General features: G+C 39.0%; 2 protein-coding genes across 6 annotated transcripts in view; both read left to right on the top strand.

Moving 5' to 3' along the window:
* The window catches only part of CEP135 (centrosomal protein 135), a 54,514-nt gene extending 50,984 nt beyond the window's left edge, over positions 1 to 3,530 (top strand). For 2 of the 4 annotated variants that reach the window (XM_063310142.1, XM_063310145.1), the window contains 2 exons: positions 1,623 to 1,763; positions 2,857 to 3,524. In XM_063310142.1, the coding sequence (XP_063166212.1) occupies positions 1,623 to 1,763; positions 2,857 to 2,905 (190 nt within the window). In that variant the 3' untranslated portion in view covers positions 2,906 to 3,524. Of the gene's footprint in view, positions 1 to 1,622; positions 1,764 to 2,152 lie in introns of all 4 variants that reach the window. The other 2 variants (XM_063310143.1, XM_063310144.1) reach the window with 2 other exon arrangements.
* Positions 3,531 to 9,044: 5,514 nt separating this feature from the next.
* Positions 9,045 to 17,910, top strand: part of CRACD (capping protein inhibiting regulator of actin dynamics) — a 120,703-nt gene continuing 111,837 nt past the window's right edge. For both annotated transcript variants that reach the window (XM_063309987.1, XM_063309988.1), the window contains exon 1: positions 9,045 to 9,176. The gene's annotated coding sequence lies outside the window, so the exon portion shown is untranslated. The remainder of the gene's footprint in view (positions 9,177 to 17,910) is intronic.

Raw genomic sequence — 17,910 nt, forward strand, 5'->3', positions numbered from 1 at the left:
TAATTATTCAGTATTGTTTCTTAGTTATATAATCTATTTCTTACCTTTTTTTTCCATACAATTGTGGTTTACAACATGATGCATATTCAAAATGTATTACATTAAATATTAGTATTTGAAATAAACCAGCTGCAATAAAATACATTTTCAAAATGCCTATCAGTAAATACCACAAGACCTTTCAGTTAAACATCCATGGAAATTGATGTGTTTTTTTAAAAAACCATCTTAAAGTGGGAACACAGCTGGAGTCAACTGTATGTTGCTTATGAGTGAACAAGGCTTCCTTCCAGTAACCAAATGGTTTGCCAGTGCAATTAGCATCAGGAAACCAGTGATTTGCTGGTTTCTGCAAGAAGCTGATTAACAGGCTGCGGGGAGGGTGCTTTTATTGCTGGCTGTTGAGGATCAATTCTTTGATTTCCTGCAAATAATGATGCTTGTTGTTTCCTCCTCCCTTCATATAATCTTTCTCAGGATCGTTAGGAAGAAGAAAGACTGGGGTGCCAGTTATACACAAGGGTATATGCATCCCCCAGCCCAGCAATGAATGTAGGAGACCTAAAGTTTATCCAGCTTTAAATTAGATTATTACAATACCTTTATGCCAATCCTGTTGTCCTAGCCAGCAGAAAAACATGGATTTGGCTTCACTTTTGCAGTCAGACCTATCCTTATAAGTCTCTCTTCAGCTTATTTCTGTACCACCTAAGGTCTAATCCCTCTTCAAAGGCAGGCGCACACAGAACTCGGAGCAACATTTCAAAAAGCAAAGGTAGTCTGTGAGCTGCACACCTTTGACTTGGAGTAAATAGCAGGAAAAAAAATGAAAGCAAATTTTTGTGTTGTTCTGCTTCTTTCTGATTTGTGTGTGTGGAATCTATTTGAAACTCTTGTAGCTTATATTGATTTCAATACAGCACCATTATTTTTAGCTCTCATTATTTCATATGGACATACTTCTCCTTTGTTTTAGATTGATCTTTTAGGGGCAGTTTCCTGTACTCATTTGTTAAACTCCTGGAGAAACCTTTTCTTTTTTTGTTCTTTTTACACACGTTTCCCCACTGCAGGATTTGTAAATGTACATTTTTGTGATGTTGATTTTTTTAACCCAAGTTTCTATATATTTTTAATTATTGGTTGTGTTTTTACTCTGTTTTTATTGTTAGCTGCCCAGAGTCATGTATATGAGATGGGCGGCCATATAAATTAATTTAATTTAATTTAATTTAATTTAATTTAATTTAATTTAATTTAATTTAATTTAATTTAATTTAAATAAATAAGACAAATTTACATGTATTTTATGGATCTTGTTTTTTAAAAAAAATGTAAACAGAAACAAACCAGACAGATTGGCTATAAAATCAGACTGGATTTAAACTGATTTGCATATCTATACAATAGTGTTGTTGGAACAGGGTTGAAGCAGAGAAGACAGGAAGTTTGCATATTCAATCCTAACACTTTCCATTGCAGTGTTTCTTTTAGTCCAAAAAGGTTTTTTTTTTTAAGATTCCAATTTACTGTGTAGGAAAAGGCGGTAACCAGCTTGTTTTCTATGTGAGAAAATATTTTTAAATGCAACCAAAGTTCAGTTCTAATTTTCTACTTGATAGGGAACGTGCCATGCAAGAGATGCGACGGCATGGCATTTCTACCTCTTCTCTACAGAACTTATCCCCACTTAGCTCAACTTTAAGATCTCCATCACATTCTCCAGACAGAGCATTCTCAGTAACAACAGAAAGAACAGAAAAGTAAGTAATTAAATAAATAAATAGGTTAGATGTTTGTTTACTTTTTAGGCATTTGATTAATTTGCATAATAGTTTCAAAATTAAATATGAGATTGGACCTGTACTTTGCATTTTTCCCAGAGACAAAGTACTTTTAGAAAGTTAGCTTTGAGTCTTGCCTTTACCATCTTTAATGTGGGGGGAGGTGAGGGTAGGTAGATAATTAATACCTACTGGGTACTTTTTGTTTAACTAAAATTATGTGAGTATTATATTTTGAAAATAGTTCTAATATGATATGATCTAACTTGAGACACCAAGTATACATTCTAAAGAACATAATATTCTTAGCTTAATAAGTCTTAATGGGCATGTTATCAATATAATTATTCCATTTTCTTTCTTCTTAGAAATGTGGGCTTCAAGGATTAATCAGTTACTTTAAAAGCAGAACAATAATGGGATGTTTCCATGTTTGGACTCATTGTCAGTGCTGACATGAATTCTACCTCTTAAATGTTAACACTATATGAATATTGAAACAACAAGAAGTTGTGTAGGAGGACTTAGTGTGTGATCAAACTTTGCAACATTCTGCTATCACACATAGGCTGGGTTAGTTCTTAACAATTCTGATTGACTTTCCCTGCAGATTAAACCAAATATCTGAATTGGAGGTAATAGTGTGGATTGTTATCTCTTCTTTCAAGCTTATTTACTTTCAGTTAAATCAGATACAGACAGTCTGTAGCTGCAATTGACTGCAAAGCAGATAAATACAGAAGATGAAGAGTCCTTTAACCATAATTTATATCTATTATTGAGGTTGTTGTTTACATGCCACTAATTTTATAAAATGTCTGTGTATGTATGTATGTATGTATAAATAAATTATATTAGTTTAACTTAATCATGTCCTTTAACCATAGCAAAAATGTCACATTGTCAGTTAAAATGCTTTTTTTTAATTTTATCTCTAAAATGAAGTATATCTGCATTTTAAAAATTGTTTTATATTAAAAAATTAAATTGATATACATTAAATTATGATAGTATAAATAATATAATATCATGTCTGTATTAAAGTCATTTAGCAATGTTCATTTTTTTAAAGTTCAGAAATAAAGTTTGAGGAGTTGACACACCTGAGTTCCAGCTTTTAAAGGCAAAATGAGGCAGGTTAAAATACCAAACTTCCTGGGTAAGAATGATCTTTATTGCACAAAAATTAATCACGTTGTTGTTCTTGTCACAATGAAGTGGCAAGTTATGAGATACATTCCTTAAATGACAGAGCTTTGTGTCATCTTGACATTATCATCAACCAGCAATATGTGCTGAGCACCAAAACATTTAACTCCAGCGCTGTTTTGCTTTACAAGCTGCCGATTTTTGTGGGTGCTTTATTAAAAGAAGAGAAATTTAATTATGGGAGAAAATCCATGAATTAAGATAACAAGGACATTACTGGGCATAAATAGTCCATCTGTGTAACCAAAGGTACATGGCATTCTGGACTGGGCTATATTCCATAGTAAAAGTTGTTATTCAATAGCATTAATTTTGGATTTTGTTCTGTTACTAATCTACTTGATATTGCTTAGTAGACAATACTAATGATACTGTGATTAAATGAAGTAATTTCAGATTTCAAGAAATAGTTGCAGATTGATTTATATCCTTTTGAAGAAAAAAATTATTTTCCGGTTCTCCTTATAGACACTGGTAAGAAGAACAGAAAATGCCATTCAACAAAGAAGGACAAGCCAATTCCTAAATGTAGTTAAAAGCATATAATAAAGTGTGTATATATATATATATATATATATAAACTGGAATGATGGTCTCAGTAGAAGAATTTAAACATTTATTTTTAAGGTACCAGTTGATAATTCACATGGTATCTTTTTATGCCACTCCTATTCTTAAAAATGAAAAAGAAAATGAATTATCACCATGTTTTTAATGTGCCAGTGTTAAACAAACAATTCCTGTTTTCTGTACTGTATTAAGTAGAAATGCAAGTTGCTCTTCTGAGTATTAAAAGAAGCTTTTCATACTGACATCAGACTTTGGTACAAACTCAGTTAACTTCAGTGATATGGGTTCAGATCATGATAAACACATGAACTCATCTTAAAAAATCTTTTAATTATTGATAAAGACATTTAAACATAATTAAACATTCCTGATATGGAATACTGGATTAATTAAAAAGTACAGTGTGGTTTCTTCTATGTTAGTCATTTTATCAGGCTTGTCCTCTCTTTTTTTTAACATCTGCAAAAGAAATTCAGAAAAACATATCCAAATTTATGGAACTGATTTGCTTAAATCTGGTTAGTTCAAACTATAGTCCCTCAAATTATTTTCCTGTTATGTCTTGAACTGGGTTACTGTGGATTACAGTAGTGAGAAACTTTTTATTATTCCACATGCTTTAGTGGGTGTGAAACCATAAGGTCTTCAAAATAATTTTGAAGGTGCAGTTTTCAATGAGTTCATTGCATCAGTATTTTGTATCTTGTGTAAAAAAAAAAGCAAGTGAACATAATCTAAAATTTGTCCTTCTGTTTTAAAATAGTTTGGCATTATTTATAAATTAATAAGATAGTCCACAAATAGAACTACTGTTTTGTTTAATTTTTTAAAATAGTCAATAGGAAACTCTGTATTTCAGAATATAACAAAGTATTTAATGGGAAGGAAGTTGTTGCAATTTAGATGAAAAATTTTACTTTCAGGTTTCATGTGGCAATCAGCCTGGACTCATTCATGTAGGAATGAACATTCTCTGGGCCATATGGACTACCCAGGCCCTTTTTTTTAAAGCCCCAGCACCCTTTGTCATGGCTGCAGAATGGTGATTTTTGGTGATATTAAAATAGGCAAAATATCCTATAGAAAGGTTTAACCCATATATTTTGTGTAAATTCCACTCTTTCTCCCATTGAGAAAAAACTTGAAATTGATCTCACCAACCAGATGTTTCTAGTTAAATGCCCTCTGGCCTTGGTAATAAAAAAAAAATTAAAAGTGTAGTCTCTGTAAGAAGAGATTACCTACCTCCTAATGTATAATGGTATGTGGGAATGACCTTGGGAGACAGGGCAACCAGACACAGCCAAGGGAACAGTCAGATAAAAGGCAGCTTAGACTGCAGCAGGAATGTGGGTGGGCAGGAGGCTCAGAAGAGACCCTCCCTAGTTTTTTGATCTGTAAAGGGGACAGGGGGAGGGGGCAGGAGGGAGAGAAGCAACTTCAGACTTGCAAGTTTCTGTTAATGTAACCTTACAATAAAGTAGACTTAGCTCAACTGGTTGTGTTTCCTGTCTGGTCTCCCTAGTAAGGCTGACACAATGTGAGATAATCATTTGAGATCTTTTGAAAAGAAGTTCCTTTCCTTGTACAGGGTTGGATCCAGTAATTTCTGTTGTTCCTCGAAGAATATGGGCAATGCTCTCAGATCAGACTGGAATAACTTCTCAACCATATAATGTTTCATCAACTGTTCACAAACAGTTGCATACTGAAAAGAATACTTCCTGAGGATGCCTGCCTAAAGTCCCTATTCGTGTACAGGTAGTCCTCGACTTACAACCACAATAGGGACTGAAAAATTTGTCCTTAAGCAGTGCTTAACTTAAGCAGCAATTAAGCAACACATCACGTGACTGCATTTGATTTTACGACCTTTTTGTCATGGTTGTTAAGTGAATTACCTGTGGTCATTAAGTGAGACATCACATGATTGACTTGTGGCCTCCTGCCGGCTTCCCCACTGACTTTGCTTGTGGGAAGCCAGCTGGGAAGGTCGCAAATGGCAATCATGTAACTGCAAGATGCTGCTGCTGTCGTGACTTCCAACTTCCTGCCAGCTTCCCCGTTGACTGCTTGTGGGAAGGTGGCAAATTGTGATTACATGACTGCGGGACGCTGCGATGGTCAGAAATCTGGGTTAGTTGCTGAGTGCCTGGATCATGATCACATGACTGTGAGGGCATGCCCGTGAGTGCAGTGGCTGGAACTTTGAGGACCAGTCATAATTACCACTTGTTCAGTGCCATCACAAGTTTGAACAGTTGCTAAATGAGTGGTCATTAAACAAGGACCACCTGTAACTATTAGTGGTGTTTGAGATGTACCATTAAAACCACTAGATGTTTGATGAGCACCCTTAAGACCAAAGTGAAGATGAAGGAAACATCCCATACAGTCCTTCCAGTTATAAACAGTACCAATTTGCTGGGCCTGATCTGTTCACTTCTATCGTGATCCCGACAGCTATTTATGCCAGCGAGACTTGGAAGGCATCAGCAAGTATTAACAAGAGGTTTGATGGCTTCCAACAGAGATCCCTCCACCGAATTTTAAAGATCCAGTATTTTGATCAGATCACTAACGAGGAGGTCCTCCGAAGGAGTAGCTGGTGTAAATTTCATAACATCGTCACGTGTAGAAGACTTCAACTGGCTGGTCACATCTTCCTCATGGAGAACAACCAGATCCCTAAAGTGGCAATGAGTTGGACTCCTGACGCTAAACAACGAGGACTCCCTTGAATAACATGGCGAAGAACACTGACACAAGACCTGAAGGCATTGCATATCATACGGAAGGACACCGAAATACTCACCCAAGACCGAAAGAGCTGGAGAACCCTTACTGCCTGATATGCCACGTAGTATGGACCTGGGCGAGAGAGAGATCTGTGTATAGAGATGCACTTCTGATAAACGGATTGAAGTTGCCTTGAGATAGTCAGCAAATCTCAAGGATTCCATGCAGAAACACTTTTTTCACAGTGCTAGTACTGTGTTTACTTTCTTTTGTGGCATCAAGCAGATGTACTCTTGGAAAGTGTGTTGTCTTAAGAGAGGTACTTCATTGCAGAAGATGCTGAATTCTTGTATTCACTGTATACCTGGATCTCTGCATGGATACAGTCATGTTACCCTTAGAACCTATCACCTAAGTCTCTTACGTGGTTTTCTCCCAAATGTGAACCACAACAATAGGTGAATGTGGATTCAGGCCCTTAGATTTAAACCATTTTGGTGGTTAGAGAGATTTTAGCTGTTGATGCTTATTCTTGTCTCAGTGCCACCTCTTTCAAGGAATGACATGTTTACTCGCATTAGCAGAAGCTGCTGATTGGCGTGCCTGTGCATGAGTTTACCAGGAATCCTTTGATGACTCCTTCCTTCTGAAGTACCACTTTTAAATGACCAGCCAAGAAGTGGGATGCAGAGGAACCTGACGCCAAAATGACACCCTGCCTAGCTCAGAATACCACCTTTCTGAGGCACAACTAGCCACTTCAACCCAAACCTCTGCCCAAGTCTGTCTGGTTTCAGAAGTCATGCGAAGGAAAGATTGCTGAAGCAGGTTGCTGTTGAGGCCTGACAAAAGAGGTGGCCTGGTCCTTCCTTGGGTGCTGTGGGGGTTTGGACAAACTGAACTCCCATGCTGTGAATACTCCTGCCTGACTAAATCCTGCTGACAAGAAAGGATTTAAGAAACGAAGGTAATTTTTTACTCTAAATTTGCTGATCTCTCTAGGTCTCATTGGAAATCCTAGTACTGCTCTCACTAGGTGAATCGCTTTAAGAAGATGGAAGGATGGGCCCTTTTCTTGGAAAAGCTTAGAATGACCTGTCAATACAATTTCAACAGACATACTTACCTATTATGACTAATGGTAGTAAAGGTAAAGGTTTCCCTTGACGTAAAGTCCAGTCGTGTCCGACTCTAGGGGGCGGTGCTCATCTCCGTTTCAAAGCCTTGGAGCCGGCGTTGTCCATAGGACACTTCCGGGTCATGTGGCCAGCATGACTCACGGAACGCCGTTACCTTCCCGCCGAAGCGGTACCAATTAATCTACTCACATTTGCATGTTTTCGAACTGCTTGGTGTGCAGAAGCTGGGACGAGCAACGGGAGCTCACCCCGCCGCGCGGTTTCGAACCGCCGACCTTCCGATCGACAGCTCAGCGGTTTAACCCGCAGCGCCACCGCGTCCCGTCCATGACTAATGGTAATTGATTAATATATCATGCACTGAAGTGTCTGTGCTTTCTATAGCCTTCATGTTATACTTCTATTTAATGTTGGGATTCCTCTGTAGACTAAGGGCTGAAACTTCTGCATCAGGGATTGGTGGGGAAGGCAGGTGGAGTGGTGGAGTTAGGAACTTAAAGGACATCTTTGGATTTGGGTAGATACATGTACAGTCAGTAAACACGAGTCTGGTGGCAGAACTTAATGCCGTGTATTCTGTCAGATATAATGGGACCTAGGGTTTTTTTTCCCCATAGCAACTATCCCCACCTTTGCATTGTTTAGATAACCAAGAAATTCTGATTTGCTTGAGCCATGATGGAGGATAACCAGAATGCTACTGTTCATTGTGACTGAGTTGCTAGAGAAAAAATGTTTTGGAAGATTTGGGAGAGTTAAGACAGACAATAAAATGGATCTGGTATTTGACTTTGCTATCACGCAGAAGACAACAAGCAAGGCAGCCTGCATCAGTAAAATCAGTTTTACATCTTGATTGTCTCTATACTTTCCTATTAATCTACTGATTTGGATTAAAATTGTGTGAGCTCCAATCAACAATCTGAACTGATGTTTCTGAACATGATTAGAAAGGGAAGTTTGCAAACTTAGTGTCCTTTCAAGGGTGCAGACTGCTGTTGCTAGATGGCCATTTCCATTGTCTCCCAGTGCTCAAAACCCACCAGGACTGCTGTCTTGCAGTCTCCTTGCAAGGAGCAACTGTTCAGAGCACATGTGGGCAATCTCCCGTCCTCACTTTGTCCAGAGAAGGTCTACTACCATTCAACTTTGTACACACAAGGGAGCTGAAGGGCACAGAGGGGGACCTTCTGGGAATATTGCAACCTAATTGAGGATGCTAGGGAATACTATTAAGGCTTTGGGAGGGAAGACTGTTTTACGCATAAGTTCCTACCTGGCTGGGATCCATATGTCTTTTGGCTCTGAAGGCCCCTTTCACACAAGCCAGTCTAAGGACACTAAAGAGCCTTTCCATGGAAGTCAATGACGATGCCAGACTGGCCTTTCCTACCCATAGGCTGTGCAAGGCAGCCAGGCGAAGCTTCAGTGGAAGGCTGGGGAGGAGGACCCTGTTTTTCAAACCCGAAAGGCTGCCGGACCCCTAGCGAGGCTTCTCCCTCTCTTCTCCCCCTCTCCCTCCTCGACTCGAGGCTGCCGGGTTGCAGGAAGAGAGCATGTGATCGCTCGCGGGTCTTGAATTCGCTCGCCTTGCCATGGTGTGGCAGCAGCGCGGAGATCAACGGAGGCTGCTTGAGAGACCGGGCTGGGCGGTTGCTCCGCTGCTTATTGGGTCCATCGCAAGCAGGAACGCCCGACTGATATTCCCGTCGCCAAATCAAGGATCTCCAACAAGGTAGGACTGCGGGGCTCTGAGGCTTCCCCCTGTGCCTCCCTGTTCTTGGTGGGGATCCCCCACCCTGCCATCGCCACCCCTTCCTTTCGGGAGCCTCGCTGGGGACCAGAAGTTTGCGAGCCCACCTTGCCGGGCGCTCACGTTCGCCTGACCTTGTCCTGCTTGCTTCCCCCATTTTGGTCAGCCCGCTGGAGGGGGTGTTTCTCCGGGCAGCCGCGGCGCGGGGCCGCGTCTTTGCCTCAGAGGCTTGTCAGCCAACCTAAGGGATGGAGGAGCGCTCGGGGAAGACGGCCTTCCTGGACCCTCGGTGAAAGGCGGCGGCGGCTCCGGCAGCCACTTCTGTGATGGAGACGCGGGTGGGGGGTGGGAAACGCGGTAGTAGTACTGACAGCGCTGCTCCTGCAAGGATTAAATAAAGCCAGCCTTGCGGAGGCTGGCGGGGGATCCTTCCTCTGCCTGTGCTGTGATGCCCTGGAGAGATCCGCTGACGTCTCCGGTTTTTTCCTCGATCGTTTCCCCTGTAAATTCCCTGCTAAGCCTTTATTGAGTCTTGCATTCATATCCCTAGAGGGGGGAAAAGAAGGGATGACTTTTCTCGCTTGGTCTCTAAACCCCTCCCCCGTCTCTGGAGCTGCATTGCTTTGTCTGAACCTTCTCGAAAGCCATTGATCGCAGGACCGCTCTGCCTAGCTTAATGAGCTGTAAAATCTGCTAGTTGTCACCCTGGAAAGATAGAGGAGACCCTTCCAAGTGGTCCCTTTCTTTCTGCCCCTCACCCCGCCCCACTCCCACAGAGGGAACTAAAGGTTACGCGGCCACACGCGAGTGTCAGACGTGGGTCTTCTTTTTCCTTTCCAATTGCTGGAAAGACTCACCTGAAGGAATAATGCTACTGTTTTTGCCTCAACGCAGGAACGTGGCTCAGAAAAGGGGAGAAAAACCCAGGCACTGGTGAAATAAATTCATTCTTTCTTCTGGGAAAAGGTTTCGCTTTGCACCCACCCTCCTCTGCTCTGGGGGTTAAAAGAAAATTGGAAACCACAGCTGTCCTTGTTGAAATTTTAATATGGTTCACAATAGTGCTGCTGAAACTGAGCTGCTTAGGGAGGGGAAGATGTTAGTAAGGAGAAGGAAGTGCCCTTTCATCCAGAAGCCACTTGCGGTGGGGGTTGAAATGTGGCTTTTGCCTCTCCTCCATCTTCCCAACTGAGGTGACTGTCTGATGACAGAACAGAGACATCGTCAATATTCAAAATTCCAACGAAATAATAGTCAATTATAGCTAAACCGAGGTGTTAAATGAAGGAAGGTGGGAGGTAATTACTATCTCTATTTGAACCAATAAGCAAAATAAAATGTCTCTTTTTCTGTGACCTTTGTTTTATTGATATTTTACCATTATTTATATCCTGCTTTTCAGGAGGCATATCCTTCCATGGCAGGATACAACCTTTGTCAAACTACTGCAAAACAGGTGGCATGAATGCAGATGTTCATACTGAATGAAATCGCATATGATCTGTGAGAAACCATGATGAACCAATCATAAAATCATAAATCATGTGCTGATTTTATTTGGCTGAAACTGGCTGTGCAGTGATCTTGTCTGCCTTGCTGTTCCTTCTCAAGATCTATTTCAGTTTACTGTCCACCAAACAGCCCAATTTTTGCTGTGCACAGGGGCAGGGGGTCAAAAGAGTCAAGATGGCAGCTACAACTATGTGATCCAAGTCCACCCATTTTCCACATGATGCACATAAAAATGGGTGAGTCTTAGGTTGTGCAGTTGCAAATGTCATCTTGACTTTTTTGACCATTGTCCCCTCTTTCCCATGGATGCCACGTAGGAAGGAGTTAGGAAGGAAGGAAGCCAGTTGTAATAAAAGTATTTCCCCCCTTCTACATCATAGCAACCTGTTGCTGAAAGCAGAAAATTGTTTTTGCCAAATATTCAGCTATTAAAAGCAGGTGATCGGATTGCCCAAAATCAGTACAGGATTAAGGACTGCTATATAAATTAGGTGATAAACAGATGGAATTAATCTCCCAAGTGGGAGGAAAGCCAGGAAAAATGTTAAAAGATGACTTTGCTTCAGGATTACATTATCACTAAAAAATAGGAAAAGGTGTTAGAGAGAAATGGTGCTATCTTCAATATGTTGGTCTGTCTTTCTACCTTCAAATCTCCCAAGATCCTAATTTTGAACTCTGCAAAACTTGGTGCCTGGGGAAATATAACAGATCAGTGACATCCTATAGTGGTTGGTGCTTTTTAGTTTAACCAGTTTGCCAGCTGGTTAAACTTCTGTAAATGCCATGTATGAAGAATTGAGCACCTCCATATTCTAGCTCCTGAAAAATGGCATATTAACATTTTTAAAGTCTAAAAGTCTCTGCTTGCTAAAATTCTTCAGGTGGATTGTTACTCCTGTCCATCAGCTGGATAGTTCATGATGGTGGTACCATAAGCTCAAGAATTCTTTCCCAGTTACCAGCAGCCAATTTAGATCACTTTACATCCCTTGAATCTCATGTGCTGTTTAGCAGGGCCTAGTTACTCAGTTTGAAGAATAAATTATTGAAGGGACATGCTTTAGAGCTCAGAAGGGCAAACACTTAAAATAGTCATTTATTTGGGAAATAAATGTGGAAAAATTAATGTAGGATGTTTGTTTCTGGCTTAGCATAATTTGGGAAGCCAGCCTCTAGGGTTTATAAAACTTGGTTTGACCTTTGGTGGCTTGTTTAATGAACAGTGGTTAAAGATCCTGGCTTAGTAGTAAGATATTTGAACCTAGCCCCTCAAGAGGAACATGAAATGTACTTAATAGGGAAAAATTAAGTTCATCTAGAGTTGATGATGTCTCTAAATGAAGATTCGAGGCAAATTATTGTGCTGATTTATGGTATCAGGAGGACTACCATTCAAAGATGTCACTGTAGCTCTGTATAGCTCTGACAGAAGAGGGTAAGGCTGCAACAGTACAACTGATTTACGAAACAAACATGGATTAGTGCATTGTGTGTACTTAGCCCATGATTAGTTCTGGGTTCAATGTATTGTGCAAACCCAGAAGATGGAAGACTCAGGTTGTGAGTTGTATTACTAAGCCTGTATTAAAACTCTCTTGAGCTGGGTTTGACAGTTGGTGGCTAACTGGAGCTGTCCATGTTGGCAGCTATATGGAAATGGTTGTCATAGTCTTTTTCATTGCTATTTCACCCCCCAGTCTAGACCACAGCCTTGAGGTTTTCTGTAGGCCCCCCATCCAAGTACTAACTAGGAATTAATTTGGCTAGCTTTTTTTTTTTTTAGATCTGCCAAAGTCACTAGGTGCTGTCATTAGCTGCAGCCAAGAACTAAAAGAGACAAAGAAGAAAGAAATAATAGTTTATTGAAATTCAGTGGCTGGGAAGAAAGACTACTAAGTATCTATAAGTATATAACTAAGAGAAATGACTGGATTGATTGATTGATTATGTGACATCAAGTTGGTGTCAACTCTTAGTGACCAGGACAATCTGTCCCTAACATGGTCCTTGAATTCTTCCAATGATGTACCCATTGCCACTGTAACCAAGTCCATCCACCTTGCTGCTGGTCATCCTCTTCTCTTTCCTTCCATCTTTCTCAGCATTAGAGCCTTCTCCAGAGACCCGAGTCTTCACATAATGTGTCTGAAGTAGGATAATCTCAACCTGGTCATTTGTGCCTCAAGAGAGAACTCTGGGTTGATTTGTTTGATGATCCATTTATTTTCTTGGCTGCCCATGGTATTCTGAGGAGCCTTCTCCAATGCCAAATTTCAAAATTTGTGACTGGATAGGTAAAGATGAAAAGCTTTAAACCAATTTGGAAGGAGATTCCAACACCAGAAGAGAAAATAAGAAAATAGCTAAAGAAGATTAGAAGAAAATATAGAATTCATAGTTTTTCCAAAAGAGAAACTTAGAAAGTAGCTAGAGTAGAGTAGAAGAAAATGTAGCAATTGGAACAGGATCATTTGAAACTATTTCTACAATACTCAAAGCTCAATTTATTTATACTGTAATTGAATTGTTTTGAGTAGCAATAACAGAAATATCAACATTTTGGCTTGTCAGATGTTACTGAATTAAACCCCTCACAACTTAGCATTGGCCATGCTGTCTGAGGTGCTAGAAATCGTAGTCCAGCAAGATGTGGAATGCTACAGACCTCATTCTTCATAAAAAAACAACAACCCTTACTTAGCCATACTTTCAGTCTATTATTATCTGCTTGTCATTCATAAATTAATCTTTTCTAATCCTAATTTATTATATTTACTAATTTACAATGATAATCTGGGGATGTGTGAATAAATAAAATAATATGAACCAAGTTACATGGAAAGTAACAATGAAAATTCATGGGCATCTGAGTTAGCCACAATGATGCTAAAATAATGAAACATGCATTGTGAAGTCACGATGTAATCACTGCCATTTTGTACTTACATCATGATGTTATATTTAAGTATGTAAGGGGTAAGTTTGTATCGTGATGACAGGATTCATCACTTGCCCCTTTGTTCCACTTCTGCTGATGGCAATGTATATGGGTGTCCATGAGGAGTAAGGACTGGGTGGGGGGCACAAAGTATCAAATATTCATGACCATGCAAATGCCTCAGAAGTTGGGATGCAAATATGTAATGCAGACATTTGTGTGATGATGTCACTGTGCACATGGTGTCATGCTGACATTATTGTAGCTTGCTGTGGATGTTGCTGAATCCAAAAAACTAACCAAGCTCAGCATGTTGTCTGAATATAGCAAATAGGTTTGTAACTGACCTAATTCAATATATTGCCTGAATACAGCCATGCAGTACCATCAAAGGACCACGCACCAGAACAAACTTCTAAAGAACTGATAGATGAATCTGAGATATAACTTTTATCTTTCTGATTCCTCTCCCAGCCTTTCATCATATTTATTCCCTAAAAATGTTGTCTTGGTTTCCTGATATTTCAGCTTTGGGGTTTTATAATGTTCTCAAACAAAATTCCTTTTCTTTCCTTTTGAGTTCATTTGCTTTTCAAAAGTCTTGTGTGATTACTTGTCCCTGTGCCTGAAAGTCTGTCTTCCAGCTAGTCCATGAATCTGTCCAAAATGTATGGTCATCATCTAAGGACCTCTTCTATATCCTCCCACCATCTAAAGTTAGATTTCAGGTAGTAATTGGATAGAGGCCTGTCCCCTCTTTGTTGAATGCTTTTATTCATCCAACGATCACCGTGATATAATTAGGTGCCAGTCAAATACCTTTTAGAAATCCAAGTACTTCAGCATGTATTTAAGTGAACTTTATGATGGCTTCCTCCATTCTGCTGGAACTTGGGGCTTTTTTACATTGTTTTATGTATTTAGTACATCTAGCTGTTACATTCTATGCCACCTTGTGAGATTTACTAAACAAGGATTTTTATAGCCAAGACGTCCAAAAAGAGTCAGTCATTCAAAACACTGAATGATGCCAGATTAAAGTTCATCTTTAAGAAGAGTTTTGATAGCAGCAAATACCGATGACACATCGCAACATTTTCCTTCCTTTCTTTTAGTTTTTGCCTCTATACGTTTTGAGTATCCTAAGTTTTATAGAAGTGTACATGCAGGCCTCCTCAACTGGATGCAAAAAAGCTTGCTCCTCCAGAAAAGGCAGGCTCATTCACTTGTTTTCTAGCTGTCAGAAGGTGGGTGTGATGGTAATGCTGCACCCAGATGGGTGTATTGTTGCAGATCAAGAAAGGAATCAGGCCAGGTGAGGAATGCTTATTCAGGAAGTGGCCCAGCCCAGAAGCCATAAAGACATGGGTTGAACCAGCCTACCATTCAACCTTTTCTTCTCTTTTGCACAAGACCTATTGGGAAATGTAGTGATGGTTAACAGGAAAATGGAAGGGCTGTCAGGCGAGTCTGCTTGCCGAGGTAGAACAAGTCTTGAGAAGATGAAAACAATTATGGAAGAGCTTCTAGGATAGCAGGGTTACTGCAGAATAGTAGCCCAGATGAGATAATTTATGAATCTTAGATATCTAAGTGAGTGCATTTGGGGGGCCGGGGACAGGACAAACACTGAGTATGCTGAAGTTTACTTTAAATGTAGCTGTTAAGTTAACTTCATATTGTAGTTCTTTTTGCTTAACCTGGTAAAGTGGTGTCTTTTTATGGTTTTGGAGATGTTTCACTGAACTTGTGAATATTAAATTGTCTTACTGCAACAGCTGATCCATATGAATTTAAGTGTAATGTGGAGTTAAAATACATATGTTGTTTTGCCTCAGACATTTTTAAGAATATAATTCTTGGCTTTCCCATGTTCCTTTTCTGGAAATTATTAGCTCTGGAGTCCATTAATTTGCAAAGGCATATCTAATTTTCTACCATGGTTTCTCAGGAGTCATTTGAAGTCAGGGATAGCTGCACTGGGCTGCAATGAAAGCTAGCAGAAAATATTGCCGCTCCAGGAATACTTTTATAAATGCTCACCATTTGTGTTTAATAATCCAGGTTAATTATCTTCTTGACCTTCATGTAGGAGGTTAAACTTGGAACTGCATGAATATACAACCCCTCCTGAACTGCATTTTGGGTTTGAAGAAGCATTCAGCTGATTTTTTTTAGCAGTGTCCAGTTCCTTTTATCATTCTACTTTAGTCCATCAGGCTTTTCAAAAACAGCCTTCTGTCTTTACAGATTAACAAATTTAGTTTTTGTGTAATGAAATACACTTTAGATGTTGCATGAAGTGATACTTTGAGTTCATATACTGTATATCTGGTTTCAGTGGGAAGAATATTGATGGATATAGAGATGTGGCTGCAGAGTGGAGAAAATTGTGTAGTTTGAAGAAGGCAATGCAAACATTAAAGAGTGTGACAACTGTTCCAAAACTTAAACAATTTTCTCATCTGATTAAGGAAAAGGCAATAACTACATTTGTCAGTGACTAGAAACCCTTTATGGACTTTTTGCTGAAAACAAGAAAAAATGAACTTGTGATTTATGGGTTTGACTATTAGAAAGGATAGAATATGGAAAGAAGGGAGTCATGATATAACTACAGAGAGAGAGGATAAAATATCAATGCACTTATGACTGCTGTAAAGAAGATTGGAAGCCACTTTTTAAACACCTTTTATATCTTTTTTCTTTTCTTTTCTTTTTCTTTTTCTTTCTTTTCTTTTCTTTTTTCTTTCTTTCTTACTTACTTATCACTTTTATTTACTTCTCTTTTTCTTCTTTAAACTTGTATTGTTTTTACTCTAAAAAATTTCTTCAATAAAAATTAATACTAAAAACCCCAGAAATGATTGTAACAGAATTATAATGATCCAGAAGCAGCATTGTTGATACCACAAAAAACAGCTTCACTTTTGTAAGCTAGTTAACAAACTTGTGGGTAGGACAAAATCTTATGATTCTGTGGAAAAGCAAACCTCGAAAGATCTCAGGGATGATACTCAGTGATCATGTGAGATTTCAGCCATTTTAAATTTAAATTTATTTCTATGTTTTCATGTTTACGCCATTGGGCAGGGTTGCATAGAGGTGCCTAAAAGGTTACTTATCCTAGTACAATCTCAGGAATTCCTTTTGAGTTACTTGGAGAGGTAGACATTGTAGGAGAAGAGCCATGTTAATTTATGCTGGAAAAAAATCAGGATCTGGGAGCACCTTTTTTCTGACTAATGAATTTTATTAAAAAGTATAAGCGTATGCCTTTAATAAAACTTGTTAGTTGGGAAAGGTGCTACCAGGTTTTTTGGAGACATGTATTGCAATTTCTCACCACAGAGAGAGAAGTACTATGTCTAAGCTGTTGTCAGTTAGGAATGTATAATAAGAAAAGTATAATAAGAATGTATAATAAGAAATCTGAATCTCAGAGAGCATCTTCTTGTGATTAACCTCACAATTGACAATGGGACAATGTATGTGCATATAATTACATATATTTGCAAAGAGATAAAGGAAGAATAACAACAGGAGTTGATTTTTAAAATTGTGAACCTATGGCAGCTGGATTGCTTGAAAATGTTAAAGGGGGAATCCTTTAAAAAGATTCACTAACAATTATTAAAATTCACCCCCACCCACTAAGAAGAATAGTCAAGAAAAATACAGAGGAGTGTTCTGTACATGTTTACTTTCTTCATCTATGATTTATAGCTACAATCAAACATGCAAGGGAGGAAAAATGACTTTGTTCTGTACTCCTTGTGCAACTAATGACTTTTATATCAGGGTGACTTTAAACACTTCTTGGTATGCAATATAATGATATTGCTGCTACTGGCACAGGATCAAATGAACTGGTCTAGCATGACTGAGAAATAAGTTTTTCAACTTGTGTGTGTGTTTCTTATAAATTGGATACAGTCATTCTTAAGTCTCCCTTGTCTTTCTTTCTCAAATCTGGTGGCCTCCAAAACTTTTGGGACTGGGCCTTGCAGAATGTTCAGTCCATGTATAACTGGAGACCACCAGCTTGGAGATAACCATTCTTCAGAATATACAAAATGTTCAGTGATCACAGTCTTTGTATCTTGAGAGATCACTGTTCTTAAAAAGATTTTGGTTCTGATAAACTGCTTCATCGTAACTACAGTAATGATAACTGGGCATTTGGTAATAAAGGCACAAAGCTGCATCTTATATATGGGCTATGGCAGCTTCAGGAATATATCATTTCATTGCAGATGAATG

This window comes from Candoia aspera, chromosome 8, assembly GCF_035149785.1.
Source record: "Candoia aspera isolate rCanAsp1 chromosome 8, rCanAsp1.hap2, whole genome shotgun sequence".
Classification (NCBI taxonomy): Eukaryota; Metazoa; Chordata; class Lepidosauria; order Squamata; family Boidae; genus Candoia; species Candoia aspera.